The 20,100-nt window shown below is 39.2% G+C and overlaps 2 protein-coding genes across 3 annotated transcripts in view; one reads left to right on the forward strand and one right to left on the reverse strand.

Moving 5' to 3' along the window:
- Positions 1-8,866, reverse strand: part of FIG4 (FIG4 phosphoinositide 5-phosphatase) — a 60,082-nt gene extending 51,216 nt beyond the window's left edge. Inside the window, exon 1 of one of the 2 annotated variants that reach the window (XM_008927852.3) lies at positions 8,767-8,866. In XM_008927852.3, coding sequence (XP_008926100.2) covers positions 8,767-8,832 — 66 coding nt within the window. In that variant the 5' untranslated portion in view covers positions 8,833-8,866. Of the gene's footprint in view, positions 1-5,263; positions 5,283-8,766 lie in introns of those variants that run through there. The other variant, XM_018078264.2, reaches the window with a different exon arrangement.
- Positions 8,867-10,566: 1,700 nt separating this feature from the next.
- AK9 (adenylate kinase 9) overlaps positions 10,567-20,100 on the forward strand; it is a 58,260-nt gene continuing 48,726 nt past the window's right edge. The window contains exons 1-4 of the mRNA XM_018078365.2: positions 10,567-10,691; positions 13,120-13,183; positions 16,378-16,430; positions 16,514-16,610. Coding sequence (XP_017933854.1) covers positions 10,575-10,691; positions 13,120-13,183; positions 16,378-16,430; positions 16,514-16,610 — 331 coding nt within the window. The 5' untranslated portion in view covers positions 10,567-10,574. The remainder of the gene's footprint in view (positions 10,692-13,119; positions 13,184-16,377; positions 16,431-16,513; positions 16,611-20,100) is intronic.

Here is a 20,100-nt window from a genome sequence, read left to right on the forward strand (position 1 = left end):
GAAAGCCATAAAAGCATAAAGGAAACAGCATCAACTTCTGGCTCCACCTAGTACACTGACATTACAGTGCTTACTGAGTGTCAAGTTTTGCTCTTTACTCGTAAATGATAGTAAGAAGGCCCTTCAAAGTCATATTCCATCAGAGTACTCCCTCACTGAAGCCTCTGAAACAGCACTTTGGCACAGGAAAATGTTTCCTACAGGTTTTTTAGCAGCGATGTGCTGCTGTGCACAGCCAGGCTCCCCAGCCTGCCCCCTCAGAGAGCAGCCTCAGCAGGAGATCCCTTAGTGCCAAGATCTGTGCTTCCCAGGAGGGAAATCATAATGACAGTGCATGGCACTAAATGACACAAAGGTGGAGGATGGAGCTCTTCCGCTGTTATCATCCACCAGCAAGAAACACCAAGACAGACACTTCCTTTGACCATGCCATCGTACCACCTTTTTCTTCAGGCAGCAGTAGGTGAATGGGCAGAGAGAAATATTTTCATCTGTAATACACATGATAAATTAGCTTATGTTTTAAGAGTGCTGCTTCTTTATTTGTAGAAAACTAAAATTAAAACTAAAATTAAAGCTAAACAATTTTAAGTAGCCCACAATACTGCAACACAGCTCAGGGATGCCTCACCATGTCCATCCAGACTGCTAAATGAGTGCAATTTCTTCCCAAAGTGACACCTATGGTTACCAACAAATAATCCTGAATAAAAACAGAACTGCACAACTTTAAGATGCTTATCCAAACAGCTGTTTGTACCAAGGACCACATTTAAAACTGGAACACGGCACATGACACACAGGAAGGGAGAAAGAGAGAGAGAGAGAGAGAGATGCATAGGAGGTTGCAAATGCTATTACTAAGGAAGTTCAGCTGGATACTTCTCCATTTCTATTTTAATGAACTGATAAAACATAAAGAAGTACTATGAGGAATGCATCACTTGCATCACCTTAGCAGCTGCTACAGTGGGTTATGCCCAGCTGCAGGGCCAGCTTTAGGCGCTGCTGCAGCTGCTGCTTAGAACCGCAGCAGAGTTAGATTAGAGGAGGAGTAATTGTATCTGCAGACCATGGAAGCAACTACCATAATTAATGGTACTTAACAGGCTCTCTTTGAAGTCCTTTAAGGACTAATTTACGGGTTTTAAGTTAGATAGGCTGTATAATATATTAAGTAAGGTCAGTTGAGAACAGCCTCAAAACTGAGCGTCAAGGGACTTAAAGTAAGCCAGGTACTGGGAAATCTCTATTTGGCTAATGGGAATCTTATCCACTGCATGTTAGAGGATATTCCTGTGGAAGTAATAAAGAAGTAGTAAAGTAATCTGCAAAAACTTTTGAATTTAGACTAGTGTTCAAAACTAAGAACCCAAAATTAGACTTCTATCTGGGAAATTTTCAGGACTGGCTAAAACCAACCCCATAATTACTTGAAAAACAGCATGATATGCCAACTCATATTCGATTTACAAGATCTAAAAGGGAAACAAATATTGTATGAAAACTAACAATGCAAGACAATATACAAAAAAGACACTTCAACATTAGCTGTTTATGCTACCTAATTTATGCATCTAATGAATAAATAAGTCTGTCTTACTGGATGACATGGAGTACAAATAAAACCGTATCAGTGACATGTTCCACAATTAAATTTACCATCACATGAATACTAGGAAAGTATAAAGACTACCAAATCAACACTCAGAATGTAACATAAAATAAATTAATTTCTGAGGTTGCAATATAATTGTAAAATTAATAAAAGCTAAAATGTGCTTATTGATTACAACTCTTTTGATTAAGAGAAATTATTGCAGTAAAAAAAAAAAAGAGAATCCACAGGTAAGCTACGGAAACAGAAACCTTTCTGTGAGTTTCTATCCTTATTATCTCATTCCATTTATTACTAAGGTGAACTGAATAAATTTAAGCTTTTTCCAACTGTCTCAAACAACTCCACAGCAAAGCCAGTGCATTCAGATAAATGGACAACCTTGACCAAAGTACTTTTACCGGAGAACAGTACACAAGTAGAAACTGTGTAGGCTCCCTCATTCTGCTCTGGCCAGAGCCCTTCAACCATCACCTGAGGTGACACATGCTGCTTCCAGGTTTAGTCTGCCCTTGGCCTTCGCTGAAACTTGTTAACAAGAGCGCTTTACCAACCAAGGCAGTGCACCATGCAGCTACAAGATCTGCACTGAAGCTTAATGTATTGCACAATTATCACTAAACAACTACAGGATAGGAATAATCATCAGTCACTTCCACCTGGGACTTAGCTTTAACCAAAACAATCTAATTGAAAGGCTTTACACCCTCTTTAATCAATCTTTTGATTCAGCCAAGCCAAACAAAACATCTTCTAAAAGGAGTCTAAACAAAATAAAAAACTTCTTACTGCAAATTGTTGCTTTTAATGGCAAGATAATAGTTCTGAAATCAAACAATCTGCTCACAATTTTTTTATTATATTTTTTTTCTTTAAGATTACTTCTTATAACTCCTGGTCTGAAAATATGCTTTCTTTCTTTCTTTGTATAAACTAATTAGCATTAAGAAATGTTAGCACTGCAAAAAACTTCTTTCACTTCTCAGTTAAAAAGCTACAGACAGCTTAATTGGCAAGAAAAAAAAGTGAAAATACACTAAAAGTTACTTGAAAAGCGCACTACCACAGCCAATTTTAAATCTGCAAGGAGCATAAAGAAAACCCTTAAAATCTTAAACAAAATGCTTGCAAAAGATACATGTTAGGACCATGGATATATCTAAAAACACAAAGCCCTGAAGAAGCATGGTGCATTGACCTTGTCCAGCTGCCAGACCTCCACCCAGCCGCTCTCTTGCTCTCCCTCCTCAAGAGGACAGGCACAGAAAATAAGATGGAAAAGCTGATGGGTCAAGGTGAGGACAGAAAGATTGCCTAAGATTTACCATTATGGGCAAAACAGACTTGACCTGGGGAAAATGTATGTAATTTATTGACAATTAAAATGGAATCACAGCATAATTACACCTCGATGTAAGATACAGCAAAAACTCCACTATGTTCTTTCTTTCTACAGAACCTAAAGCAATTCAGGAAGTGTCGGTCTGTCATCTCTCACAGAAACTGGCAGAATGACATGAAGAAAGGAAGATAAGAAGCTGAGAGATACCTGAAAAGAGCAAAAATTGGATTGGCATGCCATCTGCTTCCCGTAATCTTTTGAAACTCTTCAAAAGAAGCACTTTCAACATGACAAATTTATATTACCAATAAACCAATAAACTTTTATTGGTATGTAATCTATCATAAGGTACATAAAGTTTCATAGTATGCCATCCTATTTCAAATTATTATCTATTCCCGAGGGTCAACATAATTTCTTGCTTTCTTGTGCTCTGATTATCCTCTTTATTTCCAGTATTTCAAAAGTCTAATAAGAGCTGGCCCACATTTTGGGCTAATAACATTACTGAAAATGCTGAAGTACATCATCAATTGAAAAAAATCATCCCTATCAGATGATTCCTCATTCACTCCACACTAATTTATCTATTAACTTCCCTCCTTCCATAACAAAGCCAGAGATTTTCCTTGTGGCACTGCACCTCCACAGAAGATTTGATTTAAATACATAAGGCCATCTAATTTTTAGATGAAGATGTGCAATACAACCAGGTTAATCTGATAGCACCTTTGTAAGTCTAGACTCTGTTTTATGTCATTTGCCTCAATTTTCAATTACTTTCCTATGGATAATTATGTGTGGGACTTCATAATGCATTAAATATTCCATTTGTCATGTTCCAGTCACAGCACCACCCTTGACTTGAGCAACTTGAAAATATTTACATTCATTCCACTGTTTAGTATATTTAATTTTATTTCTATCTCAACACTGATTGATTCCCTTTTCGTAATCCCATTCTTGTTACTCATTTGGTTTTCACCCCTTGTTCAGTACATTCATACTCAAAGTAAATTCTTACTTTAAACAAGGAAAAACGTCCATTTAGTTTTAGGGCTATAACAAACTTATTTTTGATAATAAAAAATAGCAATAGAAGATGCTTATTTTTATTCATCCTTTGTTACATTTAAATAAATACCTTTTTTTTTATATAGAATCCTCACATTTAAATACATCAATTTACAACCATTTATCCGCAAGCCCCTCATCACCATCCCATCCAGAAAGGTGGATTCACAATAAAATCAAATCTCCAAGTTTATCTCCCTCCAGTTAATCTAGTGATTAAATGATGACACCTAGGACAATACAGGACAAAAGAAATCAAAAATATGTTACCAGAACAACTTTAGGCAGACATTTGAAGGCACATCTTTCACATACAGTGTGGTGCTATCACTTTTGAACTTTATTTTTGTTCTTCCTGAATGGCACACATTCTTCAAAACTTGTGGTGTTCTCATTACTGCTATTCCACCAAGTACCTGCCCTACTCATAAATGCTCTCAGATCCCACATTCACCAGTTAATTAAGTTTCTCTATTTTATTGCCATATATCTGTCAGTATATCAAGACATTTAAGACAGAAACAGAGCTTTCCTGATTTTCACAAAACTCCTTTTCTTGTGCAAACTCCATCCTCTGCTCCACTACATAATTACCATTCCTAGAAAGCCATGACACAGGGAATAGGACGGTCAGCTGAAAGGGGCCATCTTCTGCTAATGAAACTGCTACAGAGAGAACAAATTTCACAGCCACTTCTAGCTAGAAGTTATGATATCTAATGGTTGTCCAGCTATTCACTACTTCCAATATTTTCTAAATGTACCAGATAACCATCTATATGAATCAGTCCACTTCCTAATTCAGTAAAAATTCTGCAGCTATTTCTGTAAAGTCATATTCAACATTACAGTTTCTCCGATTTGATCACAGACTAAGTTCAGCATTAAATAAGCAAACCTTGGTTTTGTTACCATAACAATGTTTACATTTATTATTATTAAAATAAATTAAATTTAAAACAAATGCACAGAGTTTTCCCTGGGGAAAAAAAGGGCAGAAAAACCTACAGGTATCTATGCAGGTCACATTCCTTAATAAGCTTGTGCAAGTCATTTGAATACTGTGGAGATGGAGACTGTAGAAAAACCTGATTAGAATAAAATATTATTAATTAAGCCTCATAATATCCTGAAAGATAGGTAAGTGATATGCCTTTATAGAGATGACACAAATTGACTTGTTCAATGTCACACTGCCTCAGGGAAATGATAATTTCCAATGAACTAACCTACAGCTTTCAGGTGGGCTTCATTTGGGGGAATACACAAAAGTTCCATCTTCTTCTGAAAAAGGGAGGAAAATATCTTTCATCTCTTATTAGTCATAGTGCTGAAATATCTTTAGTGCCCTCTGGTGTGCCTTTCAGCAACAATATATGCATAAAATGAAAATTAATTGACATTGATCTGAATACAACCTTCTAAACAAGCCTTCAATTTCCCAGGACAAACAGGAGATACAGTTAACATCTCCATGGCATTTACTGACCCAAACCATCAGTTTAAAAGGTAGGTTTTAGCAAGTATCCTAAATATAAACATTAACAGAAAATATAGAATTTCACTCTCTGTTGATTCAATTGACACTGTGAATTCAGTTCTCCACACCTCTAGCAGTCTCACATTTGACTCCAATAACACTACCAGAGCCTTTCCTGTTTGACTTAATACTACTATATTTTTAACTAAAAAAAAACCAAAAAAACCAAACCAAAACAAAAAAAATAAAAAACCCCTCCCTAAACCATTTTCACTTTTTCTACTTTCTCATCCATTTCATCTCTTCCTGCTTTAATACAGAGGAGTTTTACAGAAATAAGTCGTACGACCAGTGTAAACCTCACTGTTTCTCCCACTGCTGACAACTTAAGTCATTGCTTCTTTGCCCACTAAAGGTCTCCACCAGGAATCCTAGGATACAGTTTCATGTTACCCTGTATCTGATACAACTCCGGATCCCATATGCTCAATCTAGCAAGCCTTTGGCCTTAGGAAAATCAGAAGAGTACCCCAAACCAGGAGAAAGCTACTGATTTTTATGTCTGGGTGACACTTATGCCATACCAGTGACTGTCAGAGCTGGCAACTGCATGATTATGAGATTTCATGCAAAGGACATCACACAAGGGATACCTCGGGGAGAAGAAGTGGGAACTTCTGTCAGCAGCCCAATGTGACACTGAATCAGCTGCAACGGCAACCGTGACCTATTCAAATCTCCAGTCCAGTTTTGGGCTCCCCAGCACAAGATGGACATCAGCATAGTGAATGAGTCCAGCAGAGAGCTACCCAGATGATTCGGAGGACAGAGCACATGATGCACTGGGAGAGACTGAGAGAACTGGGTTTGTTCAGCCTTCAGAAAGCTCTGGCAGCATCTTACTACTGTCTAAATTGATGTAATGGGAAGGTGTAGATAACAGAGACAAATTCTTTCAAGTGGATGGAACAAGATTCAGTGGATACAACTTGAAACAGGCAAAATTTCAATTTAATATAAGGAATTTCTCACTTTTTTTTTAAACAATAAGGGTGGTCAAGCTCAGAACATGTTGTCTGCAAAGGCAGTACAATCTATGTATTTGGAAGTATTCAAAATTCAGCTGCATGCAGCCCTGAGCAACATGCTCTTGTTTAAGCTGCTTTGTGCACTGGGCTGGACTAGATGATCTCCAGAAGTCCCTTCTAATGTACCTCAGTCTATGAGTTTATTAAGTGCATTGACTCTTTTTGTATAATCACATCAAAATGATTCCTATTGTATTTTTCCTTCTGAAAAAAGGACTAGAATTTGAATATCAAAACACAATGTGCTTTAATTCACACTTTTTATTTTTTTAAATAAGAACATAACCATACTCAGGGAAAACATTCCATTTCTATCACTCACAAGAAGTGACTAAAGGAACAGCTTTGAGACACCCTTGCTCAGCTGAGACATTTCAAATGGCACACGTTCATCCACAAACCACTGCCTTTACTAGCTGATGGAAACCATCCTGCCTCCTGGAGTGATCAGGACTGCTGGATCTGACCCTTACTGAATTCTGAATAGAACAGAGCATGGACAAACACACCCATTCAGGTAGGTACTGCCAGCTACCACTGGCCAGATGTAAAAGACTGTGGTTCCCAAACTAAGAGGATCAACCTGAGACACCTAAAGAATTGCAGCAAGCTGACAGAACTCCAAAGCACAATATTGACCCTGCACACCCCCCCCCCCCCGTTGTCTCTCAGGAACTGAGTTTTACAGCTCAGAGAGGAGCAGGCCAGATATCCATGCATGCCAGTCACAAGAAGCCAAAACTCAGCTGAGAGGCAGCATGAGTTATGAGCCAAGAACAACCAAATTCAGTAATTTAGGACCTGATTCAGAAATCACATTTTCCCATTGCCCTCCTCACACACAGTGATAATTTAGCTGAAAATAAAACAACAATCAGCCGTTTCCAGCAACAGTGAGAAAGATGAATAAGGCAGCCATCAAAATTCCTTCAGGTATAGGAAAAAAGTAACATTCTGGAAAGATTTTCTGGAGTGTAAACTTCATTTTTTTTATTTACTTATACTGTTAACTCTGCATGCTTTAATCCTTCTCTGTTTCACAGGCTGTTTAATGAGGAATTAGCACAAAAGTACAAACCTACTTCTGACAGAACAAAAGCTGCAAGTCAGATTTTTCTTCATATTGAGACTATTCAGGCAGACCAAACTGCATCCCCTTCATCAGATCCATGCCATTTTGGTAAGTTTCCAGGAGGCAACACTGACTTCAGTGTACAAAATATCTTTCTGTTATCACTACAGATAACATCTGAACTTAAAATAGAGCTAATTGTTGCATTTAAAGCCATGGTACCTGACCCCATCCAAAACTACCTCAAGTTAAAAAAAACAACATACTATAAAACAAGGGAAACTACACAAAGAAATTTGATTTGGAGTTAAAGTAATAAACACAGTGGTATTATCTTAGGCTGTTTACATCAAGAAATTGGATTCTGACTCACATGCTGCTCATCACATGGCTAAAGCAGAAATTACCACTTAAGCCTCCAATCCATTTTGCCCATGGCAAAGAAGTACTGTGAATAACACATCCTTACAGTTTCCACAACAGGACATAAGGAATGCTAAAAATCTTTGACTGAAAACTCTGGAAACCCTTTCACCAGCCGTTCATGCGAGGAGGACTGAAATCTGCCAGAAGTAGCAAACAGATCAGTGGGAGTGGTAACCACTTCAGCCATCCTGCTTAAAGTCTTAATTCAAATCTGAAATCTGTAGTTCTGGACACCTTCAGCTGCCCAGTTTTAACTCCACCTGGCACGAGTGAGCACTGTGAGCCTGGCTGTGTGACACAGCCACACGACACAACAAGCAAGGCCCAGCCTTCCCTGCCACCCTGGTAGCGCCTAGCACCGCAGGGCCCTCCGCTGACCTGCGTGTCAGGGGCCCTTCCTTCGCTTAAGTCACGAGCCTCAGACACGGTGAAGGCAAGAACTTTAAACACTTCTTTTCCTTTCTTCTTTTTTTTTAAAGTTATTAGGATGTTTTGAATGTGACCAAAACGAACCAAACCTCGGCAAAAGAGAAGGAAGGCAACGAGCAGTTTTTGACAAGCTACAGCCCAGCCGAGGCAGCAGCCCCGGGCAGAGCCGAGCCAGCACGCCAGGGGAGCCAGGACACTCCCAGCCCCGGGAGCGGCGGCGGGGCGGACGCTACTTACAGCCCTGGTCTCATACAGCACCAGCTTCTGCACGGAGCTGATCAGGGGGACGGCCGCCGCCGGCATGGCGGCCCCGAGGCAGGGCCGGGGCGGGAGCGGCGGGGGCTGCCCGGGGACAGCGCAGGAAACAGGCGATGAGGCCCCGTCAGAGTGGGGGGGACACACCGGGAATGAGCTAGGACCACACCCCCGGCAACGGGGGAACCCGGAAGTACCCGCGCGCGCCACCGCGCCGGCGCACCCACGGGAGGGAGAGGGAGCGCGCCTGCGCCGCCGCCGCCACTGCCGGAGGGGCCGGGGGAGCAGCGTCACGCGCCCGCTCCTCGGCAGCGGCGGCTCCCGGCAGCGGCACCGGGGGCGGGCGAGGCGGCCGCAGCCGTAGCCGCAGCCGCTGCTCCCACCGGGACGCGCTCCCTGCGAGGGGAGCATGGTCAGCACCAGGAACAGCTCCGCAGCCCCGTGGGGGCCTCCGCCTCACCCGCCTCTGAGGGGCGGGGCCAATGTCAGAGGGCGGGGCCTCTGCCTCACCCTCCCTGACAGGGCGGGGCTCCATCTCCCTGGGGGCGGGGCCAGGTGCAGGGGGCGGGGCTCGGCAGTTGCCCGGGTACCGGAGCGCGCGCGGAGGTAGCGGCGCCCTCGCTCAGGCCTTGAGCGCGTGCGATGTAAGTGCCCCTCCGATCCGACCCCAGGGAGGCGCCCACCGGGACATGGTCCTGGGAGCGGGGAGGGTGTCCGTCTGTCTGGTTTAACTCTTTGCTTTGGTTGTGGTGTTTTTGTGAATTTGGAAATTGACCCTCAACTGTGAAGGTTTGGAAAGGGGCGAAACTGCGGGGAACGGCACGTAAAGCTCAGCCGGTGCGTTTCCCGTGAGAGAAATCGGGTGTTGGTTCGCACGTGGAGGCCTTTTTTTTTTTATATTAAAATACTTATTGCGAAGGTGTCTGAATGTTTCAGTTTGACGTTTCAAGACTCTTTTCAGATTTTTTTTTTTTCAGACTTTTCAGGTTCTCAGTAGAATTTAAAAATTCAGTTATTTAATTTAAAAATGACTGGGGGTTTTGTGGGGTTGTACTGGGTTGTATGGAGGTTGTACTGGGGCGGTATGGGTGAGACTGAAGTGGCCCTCTAAAGAAAGCTGGAGGGGTTTTTTGCCTTCTTCAAACAAGCTTAAACAAGCTCCTCACATTTTTGGCCTCCCTTTGTGTGAAAGGCCCACCCAAATTTTCTTCCAACTTACCTTAATTAGAAGTTTGTTTGGGTTTTAATTCGTTGTATAGTACTGGATGTGCGGCTTCTGGCAGTCCTGGAAAACCTGGGATTTGTGAGTGGACAGATTATGAACCGTGATTTGATTCTGCAAAGCCTTATTCATGTACCTGCGTGTGGTCCCACTGACCATGACGGGGGTCTTCTGTGTCTGAAGCTCAAAAGCGAAGGTCTCAGCACGCCCACCGTACATTTCAGGGACCAGAGAGACTGTGTGGTAATTGGAGCAGGAAGGACCAGGCAATGAAACAACTAAAAAAGAGCAACAGGCAGTTTGAGAGTCCGGAAAAAGTTGTTATCAGCTGCCGTAAAGTCCCAGCTGAGGGTCAGGGGCAGTTCCGACAGGCTCTTATTTTTCACAAGTGGCTTTTCTCTTAGTAATGGGTATGTTCTCAATTGTGTACATTCTCTAAATGCTTTTTCTTCTTATAACAGTTTGTGGGTTTTTTTTACAAAGCCATTTACCTTGTAATTCAGTTCCACTTGAAAGTCATTTTACACATATGTAACTACTGTATTTTTCTCCCAGTCTTAGATAATACATGGCTTCGCAGGAGGAAAAACAAGCTCAGCCCTTTACAGACATCTTTGATGAAGATGAGGCTGAAAAATCCTTTCTGCTGTCCAAGCCCACTTGCTTAATTATCTTTGGAAAGCCAGTAAGATGTCAGATAGAAATTTTTTCTTCAGATATTTTGCTAACAATTTTACTTTTCCTTTCAAAACATTAGTTTAGCGATGCTGCCAAAAGGATCAAACACCTACTTTTTCACCTTTTCCACTCTTCAAATCCTTCAGAGTGTGGTAAAGATTCTGATCTCATTTAATGAGGCCAATTTTTGGCCTGAGTGATCGGTCAGGTACAATTAAAAGTGTTAAAAGTTACATGTTGCTCAAAAAATTTCTTTTCACATTGGCAACTGGATGGTTTTTATTTTTGTGGTGGTTTAACCCCAGCCAGCAACCAAATCCCACGCAGCCACTCACTAGCCCCAGTGGGATGGGACAGAGAATCAGAAGGGTAAAAGTGAGAAAAGTCATGGGTTGAGATAAAGACGGTTTAACAGATAAAGCAAAAACCACACATGTGAGCAAAGCCAAAGAAGGAATTAATTCACTGCTTCCCATGGGCAGGCACCCCCAGGAGAGCCCCATCATGTGAAACGGTTACTTAGGAAGACAAACACCGTCACTCTGAATGTCCCCTCTTCCTTCTTCTTCCCAGCTTTATAAGCTGAGCATGATGCTGTATAGTATCCCTTTGGTCAGCTGGGGTCAGCTGTCCCAGCCGTGTCTGCTCCCAACTCCTTGTGCACCTCCAGTCTCTTCACCAGCATGGCATTATGAGAAGTAGAAAATGCCTTGTCTCCGTGTAAGCGCTGCTCAGCAGCAGCAAAAACATCTCTATATTAAGAACACTTTTTTTCAGCACAAATCCAAAACATGGCCCATACTTGCTACTATGAAAAAGAAATTAACTCTACCCCAGCCAAAACCAGAACAATGTTATTAAGTATTCTAACTTTTAAAAAACTTGATGGATTAAAGACATAAATAGCCATAAAAGAACCTTAAGGTTAATGTACTGACTTACAGACATGCAGTGAGATATTACATATCTTAACCTTAATATTAAAATTCTGACATAGTTATATATCATGTATTTGGGAACATCTGAAATCCAACAAGGTGTCCCAATAAGGTTTGTACCTCATTTCAACTATAATTCAAGATCTCTCTTTTTCTCAAATAATTTGTGGCCTCCCATACTTAGGAAAATGCAATGTTTTATAATCCTAAACTTCTCAGATTTTTCTCTTTTACCAAATGTAGGAGACTTTGTGGGGGGGTGCATTACTCCCTTAGTTTGCTGAAGGGAGTTCTTTTTTTGGTACAAGTTTGCTGTATAACATGTCGTATGGCTATATGCAGTTAAAATGCACTCAGCTCAGTAGAAAACTACACTGGACTAGCTTGTCTAATTTTATACAAACATTAAATTTCTAACCTCACATGAAAAAGGTAACTTTACATTTTTTAGACTAAACCAGCATAAAATGCTCATTGAAAAACAATAAAAAAATATTCTCATATTCTCAATCATTGCTTTCAGTAGATGCTTTACATTAATACAAATTTAAGAAAGGGTTAAAACTGTACAGTCCTTACCAGGAAAACAGAGAATTAAATAGTCTATTTTTATGATAATATTTTTTATTTATATGACTGATGTGTAGAGCACCTATCTTATTTAAGATAGATCTTTTTAAGTTAAAAACATAGTGCCATTAAACCAAAAACAAATACATATACTTACATCACATCTGTAAGATTTAAGGTGTGAGAAGCTGGAGTATTTGCTGATACACGGTTAACTGGGAATTGTGATTTATTTGTGGATTTTTACTATGTTTTAATCACAAAATTTATCTGGGGCAAGCAAACTGTCAAAAGAGGTCTTCGTATATGCCCTTGGAAAAAAGGGGCACAATCCTAAGGGTGGAAGATGGTGAGTTACAAAAAATCCCATTCAGGTAGCTGTACTCTTAGATGCCTCATTTTTCTTGATTGTGTCGGTTCCTCAAGACTCATATAAATGATAAAATAAACATTTTGTCAGTATAAAACCAAATTTGTGGACTAACAAGGGCAACTTTTAAGCATTTGTTGTTTTAGTCAAAGAATATTATCCCTATGTATCCTACTCAAGCTTGAGCAGGTTTGCATCGTAATAGGCTTTGAGGCTGAAGATAATAAATTTCAGTCCTAAAGGGTTTCTCATAGGAATATGTGGGCAAACCATAGCTGAGTTTTAGATAGAGTTACTCAGAAACAATCTTTGATGATAATTAACTGCAAAGGGCAGTAGCAGTATACTAGCAATGCTAGGCAGTATACAATAGAGGATGGTAATAAAAGAGTGTTCTGTGTTTGCCCAGTGCATAACTCAGAGGCCCTAATCCCAATGGTAGCTTGTAGTTGTTTTTATCATATGAAAATATATTCTTTATTGTGTGATATGTTTGCGGGTTTTTTTTGTTTTCGTTCAGCCTGTTTTTCTTTTAAAAGTGTATTTTTTGTTTTAAGGGTTCTGGAAAGAAAACATTAGCTAGAAAACTAGCACAGAGATGGAATTCCATTTTCATAGAAGGTAAACATACACTGTGTTTGGAACATTGCAATTGTTTCACAGTATCTTTTGGTTTAGAATGTCCTCGCTGTTCCCTGTAACTCAATAAGGCATGTTTCTGATTCCAGCAAAGGCTTCTGATAAGGACCAAGTAACCATTTTGCCAGAAATACAATTGCTGATAATGGCTTTTTAGTTATTGAAAGTCTTAGAAAATCACTGTGTTTTTTTTTTCATCATAATCAAATTCTATTCCCAATCCTGTAAGGTGATTCATGTGACCCTTCTTGTTCACATGGAGGCAACTCATTCAACTCCAGGGAGCAGAGACATTTTCCAATACAGACCATGAAAAAATAGAAGGATCTTTCTTTTCTTTTTTGGGGCATTCAGTGCAAGGTGGTTGTCCTCCAGGAAACAGAAGCATAGCTTTTGTATCACTACAAGTAGTAAAGGAAGTAATGGGAACTGGCATTTTCAAATTTCTAAACCAAAAATATCCCATGGCTTATTTCAGAAGGTGTAGTTTATTTCTCCCACCATGCATTTACCAGAATAAAAGGTGTCATTTAATTTTTTAAGCTATTGAGCTACATTTCTGACAGTCCCTCTCATCAAAGATTTTTGAAGATTTATAGAGTAAAACCTGTTATGTATTACATTATCTTATTCCCTATAAACACATTGCTTGAGATTTCCTTTTCATTTTGAGTCATCTCAGAAAGAAAGTTCCTACAGAAAAGAATTAAGTCTCTGGAAGTTGTTCGGGGTTTTTTTGGTCCTAATTTTGTCAGCAGTAAGTAAAGAAACGCTAAAAAAGATGTAATTTTTTTAAAGCCCTGATAATATTTTTATATCTATGACATTATAATTCACAAATCTTGATTCTTTCACTGTAGTTTTATGAAAGAAAGAAAACTTTTACACCACATATGTCCTACCAGTTTGAAGAGTAATACAATATTTTTAAGTAAAAGAAGCACAATATAACCTTAACTATGAAGCAATTTCTTGAGTACCTCTTTGAGAACACCAAATTATAAATCAGATGTTATGGTATATATGTGTAAATTGTTCTGATTATGAACTTATTCTTTACATATCATTTATGCTTAAGTTTTGTCATTTAAATTTGCCCCCTGGTATTTTTTTATTGTTCTAATGAAAACCCTCTAGTGGACAGGGTAACACTTCATATTCCTGTGAGTATGTAGTTATTTATCAAATGAAGCATCTTTATCTTCTTTTGAAGGTTTGGAACTCTAACATGGTACAATTCAGTTTTAATAAAGTGCTTTTTGGACTTATGTAACTATAGAATTTTAAATTCATATTATTGTATAACAAAAAATTAATACCTGTTCCAAAACATAGATCAGACCAAAATCAGAAGGCACCTCAGAAATGTACTTAAGCCAATCCACTCTGTTTGAAAGTATTTAAACCATTACTGACAAATGTCCATCAGATATGTTTTTAGAATCTCTAGGCAGTCTATCTCTGTAACACAGCCTTTGCCATTAGAAAGTTTTTCTTATGACTGATTAAATCTCACTTCCTGCATTTTTAAGCCTTATTTCTACTAGATTCAGAGAATTATTCTTTTCTAATTTTGCTCATGATATTTCTTTTAATCTTTTGGTTAGTGTACCCACACAATATGTGTACACACATATTCCTTCAACTTTTGCTAATAATTTTTTTTTCACTTTCTATATCAAAAAAGAAAGAAATGAAGAAATTCAACATATATGAACACGAATAATTGAGTTCAGAAAGGACCTCCAGAAATGACTGAGTCTCAAACTTCCTCTCAAAGCAGAGTCAACTAGAGAGGGTTGCTCAGTTGAGTCTGGAATATTTCCAAGGATGGAGACTCTATGTCCTCTCAGAGGAACACTTTACAATATTTGACTACCTTCACAATGAAGAATTGCTTCCTAATTACCCCATTCAGATTTCTCACGTTCCTACTTATGTCTGTTGCCTCCTGTCCTAATTGCACTTCTGTGAAGACAGTGGTTCTGAGTTTGTGATCTCCCAGTAAGTTTTAGACAACAGTAAGATTTGTCTGTTTTTCTTCAGGCTGAACAAGGCCAGTTCTTTTGGGCTTCCTAGTACATTCAACACTTCTAATCATATTGGTGCCCACTTCTGGACTTGCTCCAGTGTAAAAATATCTGTCCTGTGTTGTGTTAAAAATAAACCAAGATAGAGAATTATTAAATAGGAAAGGTGTTTGCAGTCTTTTTAATTATAATACTTTCTATCTATTTATCCAATGAATAGGTCAGTACTCATAAATAAAACAGGGCCAGGATGCACACAGATTGCTGATTTTCAGTTGTCTGTATCGTTTATTAGCACATTCCCTGTCTCAGCTTTGGCCCGTGGCAAATGCTGTTCTCCCAAGCACAGCATTGTATGAAGGATGGTATGTGCAACAGTCAGCATTAATAGTAGGAACAGCTGGAAAAAACAGCCACTGTGTTTGAGAAGAAAGACTACGGCCGTATAGGCATGAGCCACCTGGTTTCAGACATTTCCCTGACCTGGTTTATTAGTAATATAAATGTAGCCTTAAGGGTCATTCTTGAAAACTTTTGTAAAGTGTCTGCTTATTTAATTTGTACAGAAGTGTGAAAGACTTCCAGGATCGTTCTGCTATGATGCCACTGTCCACATAGACAGAGGGCAGGTCTTTGAATTTAATGAATGTCAAATTTAGTATTTATTTAATTTTAGATAATTAAACTATGTAAGAAATAGGTTGTTAATGACTTTTTTTAAGTAGATGGTTTTGTGTGTCTAAGCAGTTCTGCTACATCTTGCTTTTAAAATTTAGGAAGGGATTGAGCTGAAATACTTATCTATGGATTACAAAGGAATAATGCTGATTTAATATAAATCAGTAGTTAAAATAATCCTGCAAAACTGCTGTTGTGCATTTTTCTGTAGTATGTACAGGGTTAAATTGTAGGGAGAAACACCTACCCAAACCTTGCCAGAAGGCTCCAAGTTCTGGGTGGGCAAAGTACAATAATGGCCCTAATTATAATGGCTGTTCATTCAAAAGTAGTCTGATTGCTTGGAACACACATACATACTCTGGTGTGTGTATGTGTATGTATTTATGTATCTGCATCTACCTGTCTGTATAGAAAATACTTTTTATTAACTATTTTAATTTTCTTCTCTCTGATGTGCTCTGTCAGCTTCAGAAGTAATTCAAACAAATATTCATGAAGAAACAGAATATGGACTTAAGGTAAAAGTCTAACCTTCTAGTGAGTTTTTCACATTCTAGACAAATCCTTATTGTATAATGCTATGTTTTGCATTTTACCTTAGTGTCAAGAATTGCTTTTTAAAGGTGAAAGTATTTCTGAGGAACTGGTTACCGAAATGGTTCTGCAAAAGCTTGAGTCACCAGAAGTTGCTCATTTTGGTAAGTATGTTCATAGCCTAAACTTCTTAGAATGTGCTAGCTGTAATTTTCATAGAATCGTAGAATATGCTGAGTTGCAAGGGACCCATCAGGATCATCGAGTCCAGTTCCTGGCCCTGCATGGAACCATCCCCAAGAATCATACCATCTGTGTCAGAATATTGTCCGGATGCTTCTTGAACTCTCTCAGGCTTGGTGCTGTGACCCCTTGCCTGGGGAGCCTCTTCCAGTACCCAGTCACCCTCTGTGTGAAGAACCTTTTTCTAATGTCCAACCTAAACCTCCCCTGGCACAATGTCAGGCCATTCCCTCAGGTCCTGTCACTGGTCACCACAGAGAAGAGATCAGTGCCTGCCCTTCCTCTTCCCTTGAGGAAGTTGTAGACTGCAAAGAGGTCTCCCCTCAACCTCCTCCAGACTGACCAAACCAAGGGACCTCAGCCACTGCTCAGCAGGCTTACCCTCTTTCCACACTTTACATCCATTGGTGCTCAAATATGATTTATTTTGTATTTGATGGCAACACCTTTTTTTGTGCTCTTCAGGTTGTGAAATATCAATAAAATGAATGTGTTTAGGGATTAGCTTACCAATATGGGAGATCAGAAGGTGTCATACTAGTCCTATGTTGTGTTAATTTTGAGAAAATTATTTTGCCCCAAATTTTAAGTGTTGCTATGACTCTCACTTGAGGCTGTCAAGACTAGTGCTGCAGATCTTGCTAGTCTGAACCTGCTTTCCTGAAGAAAAAACAAATACACTGCTAAGTGGAAAGAAAGTAAAAAGGAAATGTAGTTTTTTTCCTCATTCTGACTTTTATTTGAAATTTCCATTATAGGAGAGAGACAGGTGTAGTGGCAAGAAAATTTTAAGTTCCTTCGGCTCTGAAAACTAGCATGCTTTTTAAGCTTTCAGTTGCAATGGGTTTTTTTTTCTTCTCTAGTCCAAGACCCAACAGTTTTTCAAAATATGCAGCCTTAACTGATGAAGCCAGGCTTTTAAAACAGTATAAAAAAAGACAGAGAAATAGGGAATAAATGAAAAAAAAAAAGGTATGATGTGGACAGAAAATTTGCTGGAAGAGTTATCAGCAGAAATGCCAGTCTCTTAATCCATATGTTAGGACTTTAATAAAGGCATAAGGAGGTATCTCTGTTATTGGAGTTCCCCTTTTTGAGTCTGCCTGAAGATGTGTGTATCACAGAGGACACAGAGATTCCTAGAGACTGTAAAGTTGATAAAAGTTTGGTTCTTGTAGCCAAGACATTTTCTGTATTACAGATACCCCAAAGTAGCAAGGAATAGAACAGCCAACATTTTCACTATTTTTCCTACCAACTAGAACTGATCTCCAAAACCAGTTTTGTTAAATATTTTGTAGTTCTAATAACTTTTTGTTTAATCAACTACTATCGTAGTATAATCCTTGGGAAGCTTAAGCTTTCAGCAGGAACTAATCAGTCAATTCTCTGTTAATTATTCATTAAAGATTTAAGAAACTGTTTTATGAGAGGCTGAGTTTTTACTTTTAATGTTTGAAAAATACAAGTTTCTAAACACTACACACAATAAGGTATTCTTTCAAGTTATAATCTTCTGTCTTAAATAATAAACATATCATATTGGAGACTGATGTGCCAGAGGTATCCACAGGTGCTAATGCAAATGATAATATTTAAAAATTGTAAGACGCTAAAACCAGATTTTTTTCTTTACTTCCGAAGTAGGTCAGATATGGATCTTGAAAGCTACTTCTTGAAACAAACAGTGTCTCTTATTAAAATAACATAGACACTGTACAATAACAAGCAAACTTGTATTTTAGGGCATTGTAGGTAAGAAAATACAGAATTATAACCTCTGTGTAATTGATACACTTGCTCTTTTCTTTCTTTTTTTTTTTTTCAAGAGAAAGAAAACCAGAAGTTCATATCAGGTTAACCTAAATAATATTTGCAAAGGAAAAATCTATGTCATTATCACAGGAGGGAATTACTCTATTAGCATGCTCTAAATCAAACCAGAAGCAAAGTTGTTTATTGATTTCTTAACTGACAATCAGCAAACTGGTGATCAGTGAAAAGATTCAATATCAGCCACAAAACAGACAAGCCACAGCACTAGGCCCTTGCCAAATATAATGAACACCTACAAATTTTTGAACATCCTCATAAAACTAATTCCAGGGAGTATACTCAAACTGGCATGGTTATGCACACAAACCCTCTCTCAAAGCTGTGTGGAAGTTAGAAGCACACATTCCCTTTTCTGAGAGTACATGTTCACCTATTTAAGCAGGCTTTCTGTTGGAAATGCAGGCACATCTTTGTGTGCCATTTCCTGCAGTCTGCTAAGCCGCACACCAGTGAGAAAGCTCCCTGTGAGCTCACATACACACACTGGGGGTGTGGGTCACTGTGTGTTTAACCTTGTTCTGTCAGTCCAGTAGTTGAAATGCAGATTACTCAGAGCATCCAAGAAGGAGGCTGTTCTGCCAGGCTTAGCCAGAAGGCTGTGGTGCTGGCACACCAAACCTGGTTAGGCTCCTGTTCTTTTGCCTTGCTCTAAGATCTCTTGCCGTGGCACAAATTTTAATGCTTCTCTTCAAGGTGGCTCCTTATCCCCTCAAAAGTTTCTTGGTAATCCCCTGGTTGCTATTTGATCTGGTTGATGGTTGCCATAGCTGTACCTCATCATTGTTAGTCTCCCCACATTATTGGTTTGGGAGCAAACACTCTGTCAGAGAACAAACAGTTTCCCATGTTACACTGCCATTCTCATCATATGAGCTATTGTTGTCTGGGATGTGCTGGTAAGCAGAGACTGTGCAGACTCTTCACACCTACCAGTTAGAATTCTCTAAAGGTATCGACAACTTAGAATCCAGGATTTTAATTTCCTAGAGGAATGACTATATATTATGCTCTCTCTTGCTTATCCTTTTCTATAAATTTTGCATCTATGGATAGTAATTCCCCAAAGAAGGAGGAGTCTTCACTCCTAATACCTCTTGCAAAGACTGCTATGTTTTTGTGCTGCCCAGACTTGCATTTAAATGTTAGCACATAAAATTCTAAGCATGCACCATTTCTCTAAGGGAATATTATCATTATTTGGCTAAAAAAAAATCCACCCAATTCTTTTTAGTCTCTCCTTCTGGCCTTATAAATATTGATTTTCTTGCTGTAATAGTAGTTCTTGCTGCACCAGATGCAACCGTTAGTAGTTACAGTACTATCCTAGGAACTTGAAGCCACAATTTCATCTGTGGGGCTGAGCACTGTAATAATACTAGGAAAAAAAGTACTATTACCACTATGCTTGTCATATATAGCCAATGTCTGCTTGCCAAACAGGACTCGGCATTGTGAATCCCGAGTGAACAGATGCTTACCAAGTTGGGTGTCTCTGTGTGCATACCGTGTGCATAGTGCCTCCTTTTGAGAGGCACGAGTGTGGTTCAGACTCCCTTCCTTGTCCATAGAAGCAAA

This window comes from Manacus vitellinus, unplaced genomic scaffold (genome assembly GCF_001715985.3).
Source record: "Manacus vitellinus isolate BGI_N305 unplaced genomic scaffold, ASM171598v3 scaffold_4_pilon, whole genome shotgun sequence".
NCBI lineage: Eukaryota > Metazoa > Chordata > Aves > Passeriformes > Pipridae > Manacus > Manacus vitellinus.